Genomic DNA, 20,109 nt, shown 5'->3' on the forward strand with positions numbered 1-20,109 from the left:
GCGAAAGACCTGGCTTTGACAGCCCATTGAAGAGTTCCGTTCGCACGGCTACAAAAACACATCCAACTATATACGCTGCACCTTAACTCTCCTTGTGTCTACATTATACTTTTCTGGGATTTATGTAGGTATATTGCAAACACCCTCCACGGACCGTCACCATCCTCTTCTTTTCCATTGTCTTTGGTCCCTGTTCGGCTTTTTTTTTTTTTTTTTTTTTTTTCGGCTTCTTCGTTTTGTGTTTCATCTGATGTTCCTATATGATGGTACTGGACTCTTGGGTGAAGTTTAGCATGTTGGGAGGCTTAGTTGTTATATGTTTATTATCTCGCCTTTGCTTCTGTGTTTAGCCTATGGGTATAGCGGGTTTCTTCTTTTCCTTTTTGACCTTGGCTTTTACTGTTTTGCAGTTTTGGCTTTTATGAATTTTTGAACTGGGTTGATGACCTGATATGACACATGATATGATGATCCGCGATACGACAGGTTTGCATTCTACTATTTTTAAAAACATTTTTTTTTTTTTTCCTCTTTTTGTCCTCTTTCTCTGCAGTTTGTTTTGGAGAAAAAGCATGTGGCGCTACAACCTTGGTTGGAAAGGTTTGTTGTGTGTTTCATGAGGTTGTCGTGGGCCTTTTTACAGTGTATCTATTGAATGTTGGCTGAATGTACCATGGCTTGTTCCTCTCCAGGCCACTCCTAATTTTTTTTTTTTTCCCTGCTTCTGCTTCTGCTTCTGCCTCCGCCTCCGCTTTTGCTTCAAGGAGAGCGGAGGAGGCTTGAGGAGGAGGAGCGGTGTTTTGGATATTTTCTTCTGGGTAATTTACTACTCACTATTCTGGAGGGGTGGCAATGCATTGGCGAGCTGTGGTGTTTTTTATTATTGTTGCTCATCTTTTCTCTTTTCCTTTCTTTCTAATGTCCCTTATGCTTAACCCAAGATGAGACGGCCGCATTCCTTTTGGTATAAATTTCTCTTTCCGGTCACATATTTCTTTTTTTTTTTTTTTTTTTTTTTTTTCAACCTTTTTGAGAGTCTTGGGCATTTAGCGTACAGGCGAAAATAGTAATTTTGTGTCTCTAAAACTTCTTATTTGCAAATACTACCTTATTTGTTGAAGCTAGAGCTCGGAAGATAGGAGCTAGAACGTAGTATGTTGCTCGATCAAATCCAGCGTATGCTTCCCGTATGGCTTGGAGTGGTACGATATGGGAACTGAGCTGCTCTGATCTCCAGAGATGCGCCTCGAAGACGTGTCGAGCACCCCACCTCCTTGGCGCGACAGCGTTTGGCTCGCGAAATCCGCCGGAAGTCTATTGATGAGTTTCTGATACTCCGTACTCCGTAGAGGAGGAATTAACTAGTGAGTTATGCTTGTCAATCACCAAGCTCGGGTTCGAGAGATTCGCCCAAATCAATGTGGGTCACAATGGGTGAACTAGTTGGATTATCTTGAAGTTTATCAATACTTTTTCTGCCCCGTTCACACTTCGCCGACGGACCGTCGCCATAACTTTCCTGCTAGATGTGATTTCACCCCTAAGGTTGACGACACAGCCCGGCTTTTTCCTTTTATTTTCCCCTTTCTTTTTTCTTTTTATTTTATTTTATTTTTTTCCCGACGGGAACGATGACGACCTCTAGGCCGGAACCTCGAGGACATCCCGACATACGCTCTCTCATACCGAGTGTCTCAGATTGAACGGCTATCAAAATATACAATCAACAATTAACCTTTCTTGACGAATCCCAGATGCCCGAATCTGCAACGATATCCCATTTCTCTCTCCCGCTGCCCCAGTGGCAAAGACCAGTGAGCTATCGCACAGCCAAATACGATCCTCCGCAGCGCGCCAAACGCCCCCTTGTCGAAGACACCGACGCCTCGAGCATCGAAACCGGCTCCGATAGCAGCGACTATGAAGACATCGAAGCAGCCTCCTCGGGGCGCCAATCGCGGGCAACAAGCACCGTGAAAAGCGACCGCGCCTCCTCCTCCTCCTCCTTCTCCCGCCGGCCCTGCCGCCGCTCGACATCCGCACGCTCCTCCGTCATCCTCACACCGGACGAAGCGCATCAATACCGCATCGCCGGCCAGCCGCCGGACACGGAGTTGCCGGGAGGGAATTTCCCGCACTCCGGCCTCTCTTCGCCCTCGGGCGTGAAGCCGGCTACCAGGAGGCGTATCGAGACGGATCTGGCGCAGCTGAATCCGCCGGTGTTTCTGCCGGGTTCGGCGCGGAACAGCCTGCGTCTGAAGCATCTGGGCGTGATCACGACGATCTTGCATCGGTGTCTGCTTGAAGGGGACTATGTGCGGGCGGGGAGGGCTTGGGGGCTGATTCTGCGGGATGAGTGGGGTGGGCATGCGATTGATGTGAGGACGGAAGGAAGATGGGGGATCGGAGCGGAGATTTTGCTGTGGAGAGATGGGCAGATGGCGACTGCGGGGGCGGAGGGAGGTGGTGGGAAGGGTGGTTATAAGAGGGAGTGGTTTTCGAGACGGGGGTTTGAGAGGGCCAAGCAGTACTACGAGAGGTTGATATTGCATTATCCGTATCGGAAACATGCGCCCAATGCTCTGGGGCCGTTGGATTTCTACCCGGCTATGTTTGGACTTTGGATATCGGTCGTACAGGAGGAGAGTCGAGCTACGAGGGAGGCTGCTACGTATGATGTGGTGAGGGGGGAGAGGGACTACGACGTTGGCTACGACGTGGAAGATAACATGTCTATGACCAGCGATCTGGGGCGGGAAGATCGACAAAGGGCCGAAATTGTCGCTCGAGCTCGCTCGAAGGAACTCGAGGAGGCGCAACAGATCGCGTCTCAGCTCGATGATCTGCTCGTCTCTCCTCCGTTCTCGGATAGTTATGAGTTATTGAGATTACGAGGGATGGTGTCATTGTGGATCGGGGATCTATGCGTCTCATCAGTGTCTCCCGATGAAGCAGCTGAGCAGGGCGTGCAGATGGGCGGTGATGAGGACGGAGATATCACCATGATGTCGTATGACGATAGGGTAGACTCTATCTTGGCGAGAATGGAGGAAGGGCTGGGGATGGAGAGGAGGCAGGCGGAGGTGGATAAAGCAAAGGAGTTCTTTGAGAGGGCGCGCGCGAGGAAGGTTGGGCCGCTAAGTGCAGCGGATAAAGTGTACATGGATAGTATTGACTCATACTAATAGCGACCATAAATAAAAAAAAAAAAAAATGAAAAAAAAAAGAAAGCCCAAGGGGTAAAATCAGAGCTCTTCTCGTCTGGTGTTGTAAACAGAACTTGCTGCTCATATATATATATATATGGCAGAGCGAGCTGTCATGTGACTTCGTGTTTTGGTGCGTGTTTTTTGGCGCTGCTGCGACAGGAGGCGTTGAACGACAAACGTCACTCACCACCTTGTCTCGCTGGCTTTTCTGTAATGCAGGTGTTTTAAAATCATGAGTTAATAAGCTGAAAGTCTGACTTTGCTGTTGTTGCTGGCTTCTCCATCTCCTCTGGGTCTATTACTTTTCTCCTTCCATCCAATATTATTCTGTGGGCTCCGGGGAGCTCCCTAGGTTACTCTTCCATTCACCATGCTGAAAGTTAGCGATTATGTCCATGGAACCATACCCCAAAACAATGACCGGCCAGTGTCCCAGGGCACCAGCAAAGGCAGCATTCCGTCCTCAAGGCTGCGTGCGGCGGAATTGGCTCGGGTCAATGTACCTCCTACTAGATTAGCTGGGTTCAATGCCACCCCGGCAGTGAACATGCATGGCAGACAACAGTCCCAAAACTTGCAAATGACGGGTGATCAAAGGATTGGGCCTTTTGGCGCACTTAACCCGGAGCATCGCGATATGTTCGATACAGACGTTGAAGGATTTGACGACAGCACCACCACGATGAGTCTCGTTCGAGACGACGATGTCGTTGTGCCGCCACCACCCCAGGAGGAGCGTCTGGCCTCTCCCAGGAGAGGCAGAGACAATGGAACCACACACCATCATGGCGATATGTCATTGGACCCATTGAATGGCGCATTTGAACAGCGGAATTATATGTCAATTGCCGAGAGAATGAAGGAGCTCGATTCTGAACCTGATGATCTTCGTACTAGTCATCAGCATGAGCATTATCATCAGAATTTCGAGGCTCATGTTGATGAGCAAGATGGCGATCACGATATGGAGCTCGAGGGAGAGCCCACTATCAAGGTTGGATGGGATGCCAACCATGGGAACAGCCAGCACGCTATGAGTTGGCAACAGATTGAGGCAGCACTTCGGGAGCATAACCGTCAAACCGCGGGCAACGAGTCAAGCTCCGTGCAACGTCCAGAATACATGCCGCCACACCAGGTTCAAAGTGAACTACAGAGCCCTGCCGGAAATGAACCAGACCAGAGTAACTACGCCAATACCACCCACGCTACTCCTCGACCGATACGGAAACTAATTCCTGGAGGCCGCTTTACTCCCAAATCCCGTTTCGCGACCCCCAAGCCTCCAAAACCGCCAACACCATTTTCAATCTCACGAATTCCACGCCCAATTTCTGCTCCAGGGATCCCTTTTCCTTCCGACAACGCTCTCTCTCCGCTTAATCCTGAGTATCGCAGGGATCAGCTTCCACTCAGTCCTTCCCAAACAGACACCAACAACGATCAGTATCATAACAACCAAGGGGGCATATTCGACACGACCGACCTAAGTGCCCTAGACAGCTCCGAAGAAAGCATTACAGAGCCAAATATGCCGCCTTCGGCCACTTCTCCACAGCTCTCCACGCTCTCTCCTGTATCTTCAAAACGCCCATTCACAGCCTTCACGTCCGACTATCACCCGAACATCCTTCATACCAAATCCTACTCCGACCTCCAAGCCGAGCCGTTCGATTATAATCCCGCCCCACCACCACCTGTCTTCCCACCACAAGACCCGGAGCTCCCACTCATAGAAAAGCTACACCGCTTGAAATCACTTACCGACGACCAGAGACGTAACTTTTTCTCATCTCTGACGCAGGCAGAATGGGAAGATAGTGGGGACTGGTTGATCGAGCAATTCGGCGTTATCTTGCAGAAAACAAAGAACGCGAGACGGGAAAGAAGACAGGTTGCTGCGGTGTTCGAGGCAGAGATCAAGCGGCGCTACGAACTTGTGGAGGGAGAAGTGAAAGATATCCGAGATCGAATGGATGACATGAGAGCCGGAGGCATGGGGGTTTTGAAAGGTCGAGGGTGATGGAGGTTCGAAATTTATCCGCATACTACTCGAGTTCGGTTTGGTAAAACAATACATGTTAACGGGTGAAATTATCTCTGGCATTTTACGGCGTATATCATCTGGGATTTATGATACGGGCAGGCAACGGAGCAGACACGACTGATGACTTCAAGGCAAGGTTTTAACCATGGTGTTCTTAATGTGTCTTTTAATTTATTGTATGTACAAGAAGACGGGGAAACCAAGCAGTATATTTACGAAAGTGAATACAATATAATGTTCAGGATTCTAGACACTCCTGGGGGTGTCTATGATCTATCCTACTCAAATTCCTTCTCGTTTATAAACCCCTTCTTGGGTAGAAGAACGAGGGAAAGCATTATCCATTTGAACCGTAAAGGTGCTATGGCTCAAATTAGCCCGCATCCCCTACGCCATCGACCATCTCCGACCATCATCCTACTCCTTTCCACTTCCCAACAACCTGTGATTCTTCGCTCGGCGCCTCCCGACCATGCTGCTCCAAGGATTGCCCAGGACATTCTGGACTGGGTTCTTGACCCCAGGCACTCTTTTCGAGCGAAGTTTCTCGGAGCCATTGGTGCAGTGCGAGCTTGAGAAAATCCCTGTGGGACCGAAGACAGCTAGACCAGCAGTTCCTTTCCAGCCCTCGACTCCACAAGGTGGAGTGATTCGCCAGATCCATGTCACGGCACCTTTTAACACAGCGGAGTTTGATCAGGACTTTGTCCCCATGTTCGTGGGTGAAGAAGCCCACATATCTCCTCGGAGACGGTGGATGTTCCTTCGTGTATACTCTGTGCAAATTGTTAGGATTAGTCACATTTTCTTTTATTTTGTCCTTGGCGTCAAATACCTAGATACATAATCTGTGTCTCACCCGATACAATAAGACGGAGTTACAGGGGCGCCTGGTAGGATAAAGAGTTATGTAGGGCGTGATCAATGTCAAGGACTTCTGCATTCGAGTCGCCAAAGGGTTACTAAGAAGTAAATTCGCAATAGCGGCGCTCACTCCAAGTGCCTTGACTTTCCATTCATCGCCTCATCAACACCCCAACTTAGAGGTTCACGTCTGTAGAAATCAGGGTGATCATTTGCGCGCAGGATTGATGGCTGGCAGAACTTCCAAATAATTTTTTCTTGGGTATTCATGAGATTGCAGTTACCCTCCGAATATAGAGCAAGCACATATCGTTGACACAGCAAGCATTTGCAAGGGAATGTCGGGTTAAGGACGCTATCCTCCTTTCCCACCGGCTAAGACGCTGCGAGAAAGGCATCTCCACCTTTTCTGAACCGCACTGCCGGGATGGTGGCACTATTCTCGAATCCTCGCAAGGAGCGTTTGTATGAAGTGGTATGAACAGCTAGATAGATTCGTATTTATACCAGCAATGAATATACACTGACAATTGTGACACCGACAGATAGACACGAGAAAGTGGATTGGATCAGAAACGAACCCAATCCGTTCATGAAATAATCACTCCTCTCTCGCTCAACCTAACCGGGGGAGGAAATAAAAAAGGGAAAAAGGGAAAAAAAAAAGAAAAAGAAACACACCAGGTTGAAGGACAAAGATAGCAAATAAGAACAGGCTGGGAAAGCAATTTTGCATGGGGAGTACAAACATGAGGGTGGAGGGATTGAGGGGAGGCAAGGAGGCCAAACACGCCCAGGAGAAAATTCAATGTAAAGCGATTAACAGAAAAAGGAAAATGCAGAAAATGAAATAAAAAGCAGCCCATGCAAGAATACCAAATGCCCACGTAACCCTGTATACAGTTTATGGTCCCGTACCCCCAAACTGCGCCGGCTTTGCGTGCTTCTGCAATCAAGGACAAGAAAAACTAAAACGCACCAAATTCTGAACCCAACAAGAGACTTTACGCTTAAGGACGAGGTTAAAGGGAGCGAATTCGCACGTCCCGAATGAATAATTCTTAAAACACAGAATCGCTTTCAAAACCACCAGGATAAAAAAGTGAGGTTCTCAAATTGTCATTAAGATGAGAGTGGCAAACCCAAGAGGACGGAAAAGCTTTTGCAACCGTCAAGAAGAATGTGAAATATTTGTAATTTCGCGGAGATTCCGTAATAGGATGGGATAGTTATGCACCGGATATAGAGCAAGAAGCGATTAGAAATGGTACTGGAACGGATGTGTTGAGTGATATTAGCAGACATGTTAGTCAGTTGGAACTGATTGATGGGTAGACCGTCGACATTTATGTTGAGTTGCTTTCAGGTTCAGCGGTGTTTCCATGGTTGTCGGAGTTTGAAACACCCTCACCCCTACATAAGGGGCAGGAGTTTCGCCCGGTAGTCAACCACTGGTGCATTGGTTAGTTGTGGACAAAAAAGGATATGCAGATAATCTCGTACCTCGTCAATACATTCGCGATGATAGATGTGTCCGCATTTTGCTAATAACCGGACTTCCTCCTCAGCAGCATAGTCACTGAGACAGATGAGACACCTATCGTTTTCACTAATTTGAATGCGTTCTCCGTCTTCCGCGTTTTCAGCAACCAATGACTCGGGATACTGAACTAATCGATAAAGGCCTCCGGCGAGAGCAACATCTTCTTCTGAAGCCACAGGTGGTTTAACGGGGCCGAGAAGAGAAGATAAGAGCATCATATCCTCGTACGTAGGATTCTACAAAGTCAGTTAGCTATTTGATCAGCACCAATTCTAGGGTTGACGCGCTTACATCAGTAAACAAGCTGGGAGCAGCGAGGGCTGGATGATTCTCAGCAAGGTTAGCACCAACGACATAAATCAACCAGCTTCTTGTAGTACTAGGCGAAGGGTCATCCGGTTCAACCACTCCATTTCGACGTGCCGCACCAGAGCCAAGTCCGCGATGGCGAGCAGCTTCGGAATCGCTCCGTCGGCGCTGGCGAGGGAAATTAAACGTCGTACTTTGTTCAGCAGCCGCTTCGGCTTCCCCACTGGAGTCCTCATTTAGCTGCGGGAGGAAAGCAGAGGCCGACGAGGGCCTTCTGCTCGGAGTATTTACCGTCGAAGATGCACCAGATAGGCCAGGGTCAGCCGGCGTGGACGGTGGAGGATTTGGGCCTGGTGGACTTTCCGAAAAAACTGTTGGCAGGGATGAAGACAAGTCGGCGAGCGATCCAGCATCGGACCGTCCCCCAGAAGAAGTAGATTGATGTCGTTGGCTATCGTGATTGGTTTGTATGGGTGGACCAGCGACAGAGTTGCGATTGCTAGTGAATCGGGTTCGGCCATCACCGCGACGCAGGAAGCCACTAGAGCCTCTATCGCTACGGAGAAGATTTCCGGCAGATAGGAATGGTAGGCGAAGGAGCGATTCGGCGTTCAATCTAGCATTGGTACCGCTTTCATTCCCAGTGCTACCGTTAGCCGGGATAGATCTCACGCCGACAACAACTAGAGTCAGCAATCGTCTTTCAGGATTTTCTTCTCCTGGATCGTGATGACCTGTCTCCATTGAATCACCAGCGTCTTCTTGGGATTCGGATGAGTTTGACTGAGAAGGGCTGTTGTGAGCATTATCGGCGTTGACGAAACGAAAGACTCTTAAGAAATTAACATTAGGGAAGCCTCCCTCGGCCGAATTTTCACCGGCACCAGCCTCTTCCTGCGAAGAAGCAATATGTTGCAAGCCTTGCAAGAGGGACTCAAGCGGCCCATCCAGACCATCCGCTCCGATGTTTTGAAGGTTGGAAGCTCCTGGAGTCGCATTTCCTGAAATCTGAGCTGCGAGTGCGCTTGCAGCCAGGTGTAGGATGTGAGACAGGGGCGTTTGTGTAGATTCATCTCTTCGGAGTAGCCGAGTTGCTCGTGACCTAATTGCACCAGGCGATCTCCTGGCCTCCGAAACGGCCGGGACATATCGAGAAGAAGCTGAGTTTGAGCGAACGTGTCGAGCTGCCGGCTCAACCGAATCAAGTTCGTGTGGCTCATCCAAATCCATCGCAGAATCCATTTGTCGTAAAGGTGGGAGCGAACCATCTGAATCTTCCGTAAACCCGGAACGAGAAGGACGTCGTGGCGGGGCCGTAGATGCATGACTTGTGGTTGAAGGTGAACCTTGGCCGAATATATGCGACATCGGTGATGCTATTGAACTACGCACATGGCCCAACCGGGAGTGGCGGCGCCAAGAGAACCTACGACGTTCGGCGGCTCTATCAGGGCTTAGGAAAGTTGGATTCGGAGGGGATTCGGGCAGGAGAGCAGATTCGCCACGTGGTAGTGCGTAGGGTCCCCGGATCGAGCGTCTTCTTGCAATTCCCCGAGATCCTAGGTTTCTGAGCGAAGGTGACTGTGGACGATTGCGGCCATCCTGTCGAAAGGAGAGTCCGGATCTGGAAAAGAGAGTAGGACGATTAGGCTGGCTTTCCCCTGACGATTCACTTCCACGGCTATGTAGGCTTCTCCTGATGGAGCTCGGAATGATTCTTGACCCTAGTCTCGACATGGTTGACTGTCGGCTACTGGATGATTGAGCAGACTGACGAGTATGAATGGAGCCCTGCGTCGACAGTCCCTCCATGGCCAAGTCTTCGTGCCCATCATGCACGAATGATCCTATGCGTTCTTGATTTTCTATCGATATTCGGGTTGAGGTTGAGCCCCGGGAAGCTGGAAGCTCTGAGATCGATGGCGTAGTGGCTTCCGACCCACTGGTCGGCTCACTCGCGTTGCGGCTAATTTGCATGCTCGGAAGACTGGAAGATAGACCAATGTGATCGTCCCCGATTTGCTGATCAGAGGTGGAGCTGGTGCGGCGAAAAAAGTCCGCCCGTTGCGAGGAACCAGCTTGGCCCATTGCTGTAGCTGGGGATGAAGCAGCTGAACGGCGATCGGAAAGAGCAACAAAGGAGTTAGGCATGAGCTGCCATGTCAACAAGGGTAAAAGGAAAGCCTGTGAAACATTAAACACGTAAGCATTAACCTTCTAAAATAAAAAATATTATTCGAAAGAACATGGAAGATTGCGAGGTAGCATATCTCTGCCCTGTAACGGTTGATGGGTGAGGTTTTGCTCACTCAGAAAAGGTCGCAGAGCGGGCAAGAGGCGATGTGGAGGAGACATGGGGAAGAAGACTCACGAAGACGAGCTCTCAAGCGGAGTCAAAACGCTGGGCCAAATCGGTGGCTTGTACGGAGTACCTAAAAGCGAGTTGGGCTAATCGATAGGCTAGAATGTGTTTCTAAGGCCGTTTCAGCTTTGCCTTAGATGATACGGGGTAAGGAGAGCGACGCGGCAAAGAAAGTGACGGTTGATTCAGTTCAAAAGAAAGACAGCCTCTCTCGGCCTGCTGGATATCCAGACAGGCAAGTTGGATTCACAGAAATCCGTACACCTGCGAGAGGGGAGAGGTTCGGATGTGATGGATGGGGGGTGAGGAGGGCGACTGCTGGGTGATGCAGGATGGATGCAAGCTGAAGATAGGTGAAGGGGGCGGCGGGCGGACCAGTGGCGCAAAAGCATGACTTCATCGGAAAAACAGATCTTCCAGTGCAGAGCCGCCGCCCAACCTGCATCCATACTGTGGATCCATTCCGCAAGTCACTCTCCGGCCCTGCCCGGAACATCGCTATTGTCTTCGCCTTAGAGAGTGGTGTCGGAAGAAGCTCGACAATTCAATCACCGAACGCCGCTGCGGGAGAGAGAGACCGGCTCTTGTTTAAAGGTCGATTAAATAGCTAACTGCCCCATCCTCGTCAATGGATCCATTTCCCCACCGTCACATCACTGGATACTGATGAAGATGTAGATCCATTTGTACAGTAGGTACGGAGTACAGTGCATACGAGATGAGTGTGCACATTATTTCTTCCCCGGGGAAGCCGCCAGTGTGGGGCCCGCAGACCTCTAAGATGAAGTTTGGATCCATGCTTGGCCGTTGATACCTTTTCAATTGCTGATGGTCGGATAGCTTCTGCGAAGAGGTATGGTGGAGAGAGGCGATACCCGGACGAGCCTCCATTAAAATCCACACCACAGCGCAACATTAATATCATATCTAGGACTATCATTTTACGGGATATGTGGGAGAGTTTATCAATACTCTTACGAGTTTAAGCTATGGTAGGGTTCACCCGTCCCCCTCCAGTGCGCCATGTCTCGCGGTTGGTGAAGCGAATCGAAATCCCCCTCGCCTTGCGCACGTTTGATATAATTTGACTTGCTGATCTAGCCCTTCGCGGTTATAAAGTTTTTCTGGGATGCTACGCTCTCTACCGCCAGCGCTCGCGCGAGAACGAGACCCAATTGACCCATTATCTCTCCTATATCTCTCTGGTCATTGTGGGAATCGGTTCCGCGGCGTACCATGCAACATTGAAGTACCCATTACAGCTAGGTATATATTAAATCCTACCTGGTGGCCACTGGCTTTTGTTGCCATATCGCAACGTTTGTGGACAGCCGTGTTGACACGCACCTTATTCCTCCTGCCAATTTAGTTGATGACCTGTCCATGTTGTTGGGTGCGGGCATTATGTTCCATCATGTCCTTACCATCAATCGCGGGACTGGAGATCGAATTCGACTGTTTCTCCTTATCACTATTGTTCTCTCGCTCGCAGTCTGGGCCCATATAAAAACGGGCGACTCAGCGTTGCACCAGATCGTCTTCGGCAGCATGGTTGTTACCGTTGGATTCCGAACATTCAAGCTCCTGAAAGCAATGATATCCAGTCGGAATATGCGTTCGAAATTACGGCGACTCGCGACTCGGGGATATTGTGAGTATACTTTACAACCCGCCCAACCTTTTCACGAGCGCTCAAGGCTCACTTGCATTTTAGTGATACTGATCGTTGCGTATGGCCTGTGGTTGATCGATGTCTTCGCCTGTCAACATCTGAGAGCTCTCAGACATGCCATCGGGCTTCCTTTGGCTTGGTTGTTTGAGCTCCACGGCTGGTGAGTTGCTTCCCATTATGGTGTCTGCCGTCCAGGCTAGCTTGAGATCCGTTGAAACTAATGAGTTTGGTTAGGTGGCATATTTTGACCGCTACAGGCGTATATATATACATGCTTCTCGGAGAATATCTCCAACCTGCTTATCGTGATCAGGAGTCAGGGGGAAATGATGGATGGATTTCAATTTTGAAAGGTCCATCCAATGTCAAGCCAAAAGAGTCGAGGACAAACGGGTGCATCAAGAAACTCAGTTGATCGAACATTGTCGGACTTTCTTTTCAACCCTGAGAAATGCAAAGCTCCATGTTGCGTGGTGGACAGCAGCTACTCTGTGAGAGCATGAACAGTCTTAATAGGAAAATAATTCGAAACTGCTGTGATAACCAATGCTTACAAGATAGTAAAAGCTTTTCATCAAAAGAGGGGTTTCAAGTGTGAGAGTGTCTTGGTTAATGCGTTCGCAGGACAAGGAATTTGCATCCTGAATTATTATTTGTTGAGGCATGGACAAGGATAGCCTGTGAAAGGAGTCACCTATCAGGTAAGGACAACCAAAAAGGACAGACACAAATCTTCCTCTATAACTAGTCTGTAAGTTGGCGGTGTGACCACTCAGAGCTGCCCTTTTTTGACCCCGTTTTAAGCTCATTTTGTCACCCATGTGGTCAATAACACATCAAGAGCGTCACCCATTCCCATGCAGTAACGCAGGAGCAAAGGTATCAGTACACCCATGAGAGGATTGATAACTCACAACAGTCAGCCCATCACCCTGATAGTGATAAGCAGATGGAACCATCTGCTAGATTGGGATTGACCGGAGTCCGACCATTCTCGTCATGGATTATCGCCCTTAGGAACCGCTTCTAGTCTGTTTATAGATGGAGGCTGTAGCCCGTGCCCAGATGTGGGAAGCTCTCCTAACAGCATGAGTAACTCTAGCAGGATGACACCCCGGACACCACAGCCATCGATTTCGAGCATTCTCACTTTGTGACGGGTTTGAATGGCTCCAGGCTGCTGCTCAGACTCCCACTGGTCTTGGAGACCTTCCTCTGATCACTCTTGCTATCAAGTTTATCGCTATTTTGTCATTTAGAGCCTGTCTCGAAGTAAATCCGGGTACGTCCTCTCGAAAAGTCGGGTTCGCCACCTAAATTAGGATCAAACGCTGACCCTCTGATATAGCCTATGAATGTCCCTTCCTCCGTCCGCTCGAATATCTAGAGGCCCTGTTCCATTCCAACTTCATGCTGTAGAATGGGATATTATTGCATCTTCATAAATCTTGAAATCAGACCGAACTGAGCCACCCCTGAATACTTGATACTCTTTCATGAATATCCGTTGGCTTAGCCTCATCATCCTTTCAGGAACTGTTGGAGATATTCAAAGACTCAAATGTTTCCCTATTGCTTTCTTCCCTTAATCACTTGTCGAAATAAATGTCCTTAGGAAGGATAGCCTTTGCAGTTATGTGTAACCCACCCAAAAGCCTCCTGGGATGCTATCATCCGTGCCTTCTGATCGGGGAGAGCTTGACACAAAAGTCCTTAGGGGTTGGCATAGTCGTGTTCATGGTGGACAAACAGTTTGGAGTAGGATTTGTCCCAAATCCACTGACTTGTATTGCCTGACCATCTTCTTGAAGCCATACATCAATGCCTATACATCAGTCGGCGGCAGTAGCAGGTATGGCGGACATGTACTCTAGTAGCCAATTGTTGGGAGGTTGTAATCCCAACAAGCTCCCATGGTGTAAAGATTGGACTATCGTAATGTAAATTATCATCAGCAGCAGGTGATAGGGAGAGAAGTTGCCAGACATCAGCTCTAGACATCCAGATGCCAGCAACATTGGGTTGAATATATGGCACTGAGCCAGCAATATCCATGAATGTTTGCAGACAACCAATCCCGGCTGAAGAGATATGACTCAAAAGGAGCAGCTCTACTTCCCACAAATTCAAGTATCATTCCAGACAGTCCACTGAGGCCGGCCCCTAACTAAAAGGGATACAAGGTTTAGATGGCAAATGGCGCACATTATGGTGACCAACTCGGTATTGTTTGACAAGCCCTGAAAATGAACATTGCGTAGTTCATTGAGGACGGGATGCAACCGCAGGCTAACAAAATTGCAAAGCAGCCCAGGTTTCCAAAATACGCCACAGAGGATGGAGAGTCTTGCCTCAGAGGCGTTGGAGTGCCGCTGCAGGTATCCCGCAAAGCCAAAAATCAGCCCTGCAAGATGGCACGGACGCCCTCCACGCTCTTCTCAACCAACTTTCATAACCCATCTTCTGTCCCGCCTGTCCCCAGCCTGGAGAATTGCACCCTATCAGAGTCCACGTCAGCACATTCTGCAAGTTTGCTACTCTGCATCGACGCGGGCCACACATCGGTTTAGTCACCTATCGTCTTCCACCTCAAAATGTAATCCAAAAGCTACTCGAGGTGCAACGGTCTAGACTGCTAAAATCCGAAATTCCAGAGAGACAAAGGGAGAAAAGGGCAGTTAAAAAGAAAGGAGCAAAACGTCAAGGAAATAAAATCTGTATTGTCCATCGCCATCATCAAAATCTATCCATCAGAGTTTTGAATGAGGGGGTCTTGCAAGAGCTGTGTTGCAGTCAGACGCTTCTCAGGGAAGTAGTTAAATCCTCGACTCAGAATGGAGTATACAAGTTCTCGCTTTGCTGGATCGGCGCGTCCTTCCGTAGGAACCCCACCTACGTACAAAGATTGAAGGTCGGACTAGGCTGATTGTTCTGATCATATCATGAATTGATGCTTGATTTGGGCAAGATGTCATAGCGCCTTCTATTCCTCAGGGAGCGGGCCTAAGAGCTTGACCATAAAACCCACAGCACCCCCCATCTGAAAAGGTAGTGAAAAGGTGGAGACCAAGGTAGAGCTCTGAAAAGATGCACATGTAGCTCCACATGTCGCAAGCAATGCTTGGACCTTTGTTATGAAGTCAATCCAGGGAACAGAATATAGTTGGTGGACGGCCATCTAGAATCTTGAGATCACTAAGTTTCATCACCAGGCCAAAGCCTCGTATTTCACTTTCCTGCCGAGGTGGTCAAGAGGAACCATGCCCCATAGACAATTACTATCATTTGGATCTGAAAGGAGGGACATTACCATGCGAATAATAGCACAAGACAGACTCTTGCTTTGCCTCAGCGCACAGTTCCAGCTTTGTGTAGGTTTTCCACGGCCTCCAGCAACTGCATCGTAGCGGTCATTCAGGTAGCCATTGACATATCTTTCCACCTCAGGTTATAAATGCCAACCACATCAGGGAAGCACCACGACCCGGTGAACTGCACCTGTCTCCACAAAGTGTAAAGGTCACCAGATACATGACAAGGTGCAAGGTATCCTGTACACTCTTGCTGTATTTCATCATGCATCCGAATCTCATGTTCTCTCGACTCGCTTGGCACCAGAACTTTTAACGGCCACATACCTTTTTCCCTGAAGGTCATGGGCCATCCAGATAGTAGTAAAGCCGCCATGGCCGAGTTTGTGCTTAACGCGGTATCTCTCATCAAGCACGTCTCCAATGCAGATCGGGTAGAATATGGATAAAAATTGATTCTTATCATACTTCTCAGAGGGGCTCAGCGACCTCCTCGATGAATCCCTCTTCGCGTTCAGTGTGCGCAAAGTCGCCCGGGTCATCCATCTCGGTGCTAGTAACCTCTGAGGATTTGGGTATCACACTGCACTCACTTAAGCCATTGCACTACAGCAGAATATCTTGTTGTCGCAGGAAGCCACAGAGTTGTGCAAATACTTACAGGAAAGAAAAAAAAAGAGATCGCTGAAAGTAGTGGTTAAATGATTCTTTCTATTTGTCCTTTTTTGCACCCTGTTTGTAGCCTCGCACAATTTCACTCAAGTTTGTACCCTAGTGGCTTCGAGCTACCAGGTTGAACCTGACCAACCAACAACAGCAGAACTGCACATCTGCTTCATTCCTGTACCTTGGCCGGCCTTCAATTCGTTGTGAATACGGAGTACAGAGTACATGGCTTCTCTCTTCGTGCCACTTCCTCCCGGGTGCACCAATCTGAATCAAAATGCCTATGTCACAGACGTGAACCTGCAAATCCCCTAACGACTATCACGTATCAGGCAGCAGGAGAAGGGCAGTTTATATAGTCGTGAAAGTAGCAATATGGCGCTTTACCTGATTAAGGTGGTGCTAAACCCTACCCCCGGTAGCTACAGTTACTCCGTCTCGGTACTCCATACAGAGCCCTTCGTCTAACAACAGATATGCACTTTTTTAGCACTCCCTCAATGCAAAGTGGACTAGGAGCGCTTTGTGACCCCTCACAAAATCACAATCCAAACCCCCCCGCCTCCCTTTTCCGGAAGATGGAGGGAAGTTGTGTGGTAATATGTGGGATAGGCTTTGGGGAAGGCATCCACCGCAGACTTGGTTCCTATGGACAGACTGTGGGCAGCCTTACAAAATGGTGAATGGAATACCAATCCCACCGGTCAAAACAACCGCTCAGTCCGCCATGCTCCGTGCAGAGTACATACAGCCCATGCACACCGTACTCCGTACCACCCCAGTAAATACGGTGGCTGTACGCAGTCCGGAAGACTGAGCTGATGGGCTAACTAAGTGGGTTAACGAGTAAGTTACACGGTGGATACTGTAACTAACTAAGCAAGCGCACTCCACGTGGGAATCAGCCACATTGATGGGGCCGGTGGACCGTGACTAATAACGAGTCGATAGTTAGTTATCCAAACTGGCAGAGCTGAAGATGAGAGAGCAAGAATACGGAGGACATCAAAAAAAATAAAACGACGCCGGCGTGCCGGAAAGACCTTCTCTCGTCTCGGCCGGAAGATGGACAAAACCTATTCTCTTGAGGGGAAAAAACAGTGTAAACGGGGAGTTTCCCGGCGGCGTATTGCAGACCGACAAAGCTTGGAATCTTGCCGGGGGGGTGTAGGTTAATTTAGCACGTCGTCACGGATCGTTACTTATGAGAGCTTTTGATAACACCTGTACGGAGTACTCCGTACGAGCTTCTGATAAGGGTGGCAGAGGACTTGGCATGCCTTAGCATGACTCTTGATTTCGGGGCCAATGCCATTTCTTTTGTTATCGGCGACGAAGTTGGGTGCAAGGGCGAATATCCGGGAAAGGAGCAGTCAACCCCAACCAGGATTCTCCATTCAATACGGGCCGCCGAACCGGGATGCTGGGAGGGCATTCCCGGCATCGAGGGCGGCACCATGGCCGAGGAACTCTATGTAACCTTTGAGTTCAAGCTTCTCCTTCTCGGCCTCCCGTGCATCGTTTCCCGTAAGAGAGTGAGGGTAAAAAAAGAAAAAAAAAAAAAAAAAAAAAAAAAAAAAAAGAAGGAAAGGAAAAAGAAAAAGGACGGGGTCACACGGGACAGGTTCCGTTCCTGTTTTGGAAGACCTCCTCTGGCTCCAGAATCGTGCGGCGTCCTGTCGTTTTTTTTGTTTTTTTTTCAGGCTGTCCACCGAGCAGTCTGGAATGGTGGCTTTGCGCGAATTGGAAACCGGCGTCTTCAAGCAACACAGGGTTATCGGGATTCCTCTACCGTCTTGCCGTTAAAAAGGTTGGCCCCGGCGGCCAAACCCCGAGATCTCAGCTTCGGACCATGGAAAGATGCCTGCACGTCAATTCCTGAGATACTTGTGTGCCGCCATATAAGACCGCCAACTAAGGCATGGACTGCGTCAGGCTTCCCGGGGAAGATGGGCCCCTCGTTCTTGCCTGTCAATTTATCTGCAGGCGATAATGCGCAGTGGGCTCCGTCGTTACATGTTCTCCGGACGTACGGAGTGCCTATTCTTCTTTTCCGGGACGAGCGCGGCCTTGGCAGATCCTCGGAAACCGAAGGCACAAAGCGGAACGCAGGGACGCGGCGATCAAGGACTTCGTGAGAATTGGAGGATGCCGAAGCAAGATCGGACAAGTCATGACTGTCTATTCTAGGCCCAGCTATCAAATTTGCCATGGAGTACCTTTTGAGGTCCATGCGATACCCTACCCTAAATATTACTGGTAGGATTTTGTCCCAGCGGCACCGCTACCCACAACCTTGCACTCAAAAAACTAAGATCTATATAATTAATTGGTGCATGGAAAAACCATGACCCTTGGGGCCCTTGCATGGTTGCTGGATTTAACAGCGGAGATGTTTGGCAATGAAGACAGCGCCACACCTGCAGTGCCGAGGGAATCCATCCAAGAGGACACCTGGCTCGAAACTGCTCTGAACATGGGGAACCATGAATAGCATCAAAAGGATCCTTGGATCTTGAGACAGTGGGCCACCACCAGAAGGGGAAGAAAAGGGGAGGGAAAAGGGTAAACAAGGCAAAGAATGATACAGAAGCAGAGAAGCAAGTATTATAATGCGAATGTGTACGGAGTAGACCGCAAGGAATCACCAGGGCGCCGCAGTAAAGTTTCAAACAATCCCATACATGCATCAACAAGCCATTTTTTCCCATGTAATTGTAAAAACCAACTCGAGAAAATAGAACGATTTCACACGCCCTGTCCCATCTTCTCTAGCCCCTTCTCGGCGTCATCCAATAGGGTTTTCAGTTCACGCCCTCCATCAGAGCCCCTTCCTTCAGCTTCCAAGCCTTTCTGAAGCCAGTCGATGGCCTCCTCCCATCTTCCCATCTCGATCAAACACTTTCCACCCCTCCACCAAGCCTTTGTGTTGGTTTCATCGTTGCATTCAATGCTAAGCTGCGCATCGACCCACCCTTCGGGCCACTGCTGCTGGGACATGTGTGCCTGAGCACGATTTGAGTAGAGCGGAGCCAGTTCCTCTCGCACCAAGCCAAGCGGTTCCCACGCGGGCCGTTGCATGGCCATGTCGATCGCATAGCTGTATAGTCTGATGGCCTCTGCGAAAGCGGACTTGCGATATGCCGTGTTTGCGGAGTCGCGCAGCTTGGAGACCTGGGCACTGCGTTTCGGGTTCACCGGTCGCGGCGGGGGAGGGACATTGGGGCTGTCGAGGTTCAGGATGGAGCGGTGCAGGGAGTTGAGGGCGTCAAGTTCGGTGGAGAGGCCGGGATATGAGGTATTTGGGGCAGAGATGGCTTTGGAGGTCGGGTCGAGATGGAGAGGGTGCTGCAAGAAGACTTGGGCCGGAGAGGCCATGTTGGTATGGAGTTCTTGAGGTTGAAGCCCTTTTCCTTTTCTTTTTTTCTTTTTTTTTTTTTTGGGTATTCTGAAGTATCTAGGTTATGGAATGGATAATCTGGGATCTAAGGATGTTATTGAAGGGAATGGGAGATAGGCTTTGGAGAGGGAGCTTGATGTTGGCTTTTTGGTGGTGACGAAGGAGTTTAAAGGTGGCCTTTAATAAACTTGAGTGACAGCGCTGGTTCTGCCACCCAATTGAAACAGTCTACGGAGTAAAGGGTGGCCTACACCAAGTAGGAAATTCAATCTTCGAGATAGCAAGGTAGATAGATACAGAAGACCTTCTAGATATAAAACTCAACCATCGTCTATGAATATCAAAATGACTGTCCCTTTTTGATGTCGGGGACCATTTTTTTTTTTTTGTCCGCTTCCTAGGCTTCTCCTGGAATTCATGAACTACGGCGGCCAACCCGGACGAACCCGCAACCAGGGGATCTGCGGAACAAAATTAATCCGCCAGTGGTGTCAAATCGTCTACATCGGGCAGGAAGCCGATCCACGCCCAAAAGGCTCCTCCCCAGAAACGAAAGAGTGCCATTACCAAGATAGGCAGGTAACTCACGTGTTAGAAGCAGCAACCCCGGCTCCTTCTCTTTGCGGCTAGGGGTTCCTTCGCCGAAATAGGTAATATACATACATAGGCTAACTAACCCTGCACACCCGTTCCTTCTCCCTCCTTTACTCCGTACCTGCCCCTCTT

At 49.3% G+C, this 20,109-nt stretch overlaps 8 protein-coding genes across 8 annotated transcripts; 4 read left to right on the forward strand and 4 right to left on the reverse strand.

The window, feature by feature from the left end:
* Window positions 1–1,662: 1,662 nt before the first annotated feature.
* CIMG_08707 (uncharacterized protein) lies at window positions 1,663–3,226 on the forward strand. Its single transcript, XM_001241543.2, has one exon. It carries the CDS (start codon window positions 1,755–1,757, stop codon window positions 3,183–3,185), a length of 1,431 nt encoding a protein of 476 aa, XP_001241544.2. The 5' UTR covers window positions 1,663–1,754; the 3' UTR covers window positions 3,186–3,226.
* Window positions 3,227–3,579: 353 nt separating this feature from the next.
* Window positions 3,580–5,232, forward strand: CIMG_08706 (uncharacterized protein; the record flags this gene model as incomplete). The annotated part of the gene is made up of 1 exon (XM_001241542.1): window positions 3,580–5,232. The coding sequence occupies one exon, from the start codon at window positions 3,580–3,582 to the stop codon at window positions 5,230–5,232; it is 1,653 nt and encodes a 550-aa protein (XP_001241543.1).
* Window positions 5,233–5,593: 361 nt separating this feature from the next.
* CIMG_08705 (uncharacterized protein) lies at window positions 5,594–6,390 on the reverse strand (the record flags this gene model as incomplete). Its single annotated transcript, XM_001241541.1, has 3 exons — window positions 5,594–5,617; window positions 5,678–6,032; window positions 6,251–6,390. 3 exons carry the CDS (start codon window positions 6,388–6,390, stop codon window positions 5,594–5,596), a joined length of 519 nt encoding a protein of 172 aa, XP_001241542.1.
* Window positions 6,391–6,594: 204 nt separating this feature from the next.
* CIMG_08704 (RING finger protein) lies at window positions 6,595–10,622 on the reverse strand. The gene is made up of 4 exons (XM_001241540.2): window positions 10,282–10,622; window positions 7,955–10,156; window positions 7,624–7,899; window positions 6,595–7,571 (listed from the first exon to the last, which is right to left on the reverse strand). The coding sequence occupies exons 2-4, from the start codon at window positions 10,121–10,123 to the stop codon at window positions 7,467–7,469; spliced, it is 2,550 nt and encodes an 849-aa protein (XP_001241541.2). The 5' UTR covers window positions 10,124–10,156; window positions 10,282–10,622; the 3' UTR covers window positions 6,595–7,466.
* A 206-nt stretch (window positions 10,623–10,828) lies between these two features.
* On the forward strand, window positions 10,829–12,549 carry CIMG_08703 (dihydroceramidase). Its single transcript, XM_001241539.2, has 8 exons — window positions 10,829–10,928; window positions 11,013–11,120; window positions 11,175–11,187; window positions 11,266–11,326; window positions 11,454–11,600; window positions 11,704–11,985; window positions 12,049–12,166; window positions 12,241–12,549. Exons 2-8 carry the CDS (start codon window positions 11,053–11,055, stop codon window positions 12,419–12,421), a joined length of 870 nt encoding a protein of 289 aa, XP_001241540.2. The 5' UTR covers window positions 10,829–10,928; window positions 11,013–11,052; the 3' UTR covers window positions 12,422–12,549.
* Window positions 12,550–15,211: 2,662 nt separating this feature from the next.
* On the reverse strand, window positions 15,212–15,859 carry CIMG_08701 (uncharacterized protein; the record flags this gene model as incomplete). Its single annotated transcript, XM_001241537.2, has 2 exons — window positions 15,212–15,440; window positions 15,645–15,859. The coding sequence occupies 2 exons, from the start codon at window positions 15,857–15,859 to the stop codon at window positions 15,212–15,214; spliced, it is 444 nt and encodes a 147-aa protein (XP_001241538.2).
* A 1,410-nt stretch (window positions 15,860–17,269) lies between these two features.
* Window positions 17,270–18,121, forward strand: CIMG_13177 (uncharacterized protein; the record flags this gene model as incomplete). The annotated part of the gene is made up of 2 exons (XM_004444924.1): window positions 17,270–17,524; window positions 17,687–18,121. 2 exons carry the CDS (start codon window positions 17,270–17,272, stop codon window positions 18,119–18,121), a joined length of 690 nt encoding a protein of 229 aa, XP_004444981.1.
* Window positions 18,122–18,731: 610 nt separating this feature from the next.
* On the reverse strand, window positions 18,732–19,361 carry CIMG_08699 (F-box domain-containing protein; the record flags this gene model as incomplete). The annotated part of the gene is made up of 1 exon (XM_001241535.1): window positions 18,732–19,361. One exon carries the CDS (start codon window positions 19,359–19,361, stop codon window positions 18,732–18,734), a length of 630 nt encoding a protein of 209 aa, XP_001241536.1.
* Between the last annotated feature and the right edge of the window lie 748 nt (window positions 19,362–20,109).

The sequence above is a fragment of the Coccidioides immitis genome, assembly GCF_000149335.2.
Source record: "Coccidioides immitis RS genomic scaffold supercont3.3, whole genome shotgun sequence".
NCBI lineage: Eukaryota > Fungi > Ascomycota > Eurotiomycetes > Onygenales > Onygenaceae > Coccidioides > Coccidioides immitis.

Bases quoted from the DNA above. Each gene is read 5' to 3' on its own strand.
- CIMG_08707 (XM_001241543.2), top strand. From the start codon at position 1,755: ATGCCCGAATCTGCAACGATATCCCATTTCTCTCTCCCGCTGCCCCAG.
- CIMG_08704 (XM_001241540.2), bottom strand. From the start codon at position 10,123: ATGCCTAACTCCTTTGTTGCTCTTTCCGATCGCCGTTCAGCTGCTTCA. The intron at 7,900-7,954 runs GTAAGCGCGTCA...CTGACTTTGTAG, and splicing joins CTCCCAGCTTGTTTACTGAT to AATCCTACGTACGAGGATAT. The intron at 7,572-7,623 runs GTACGAGATTAT...CCAATGCACCAG, and splicing joins ATCGCGAATGTATTGACGAG to TGGTTGACTACCGGGCGAAA.
- CIMG_08703 (XM_001241539.2), top strand. From the start codon at position 11,053: ATGAGTGTGCACATTATTTCTTCCCCGGGGAAGCCGCCAGTGTGGGGC. The intron at 11,601-11,703 runs GTATATATTAAA...CTGCCAATTTAG, and splicing joins GAAGTACCCATTACAGCTAG to TTGATGACCTGTCCATGTTG. The intron at 12,167-12,240 runs GTGAGTTGCTTC...GAGTTTGGTTAG, and splicing joins TTGTTTGAGCTCCACGGCTG to GTGGCATATTTTGACCGCTA.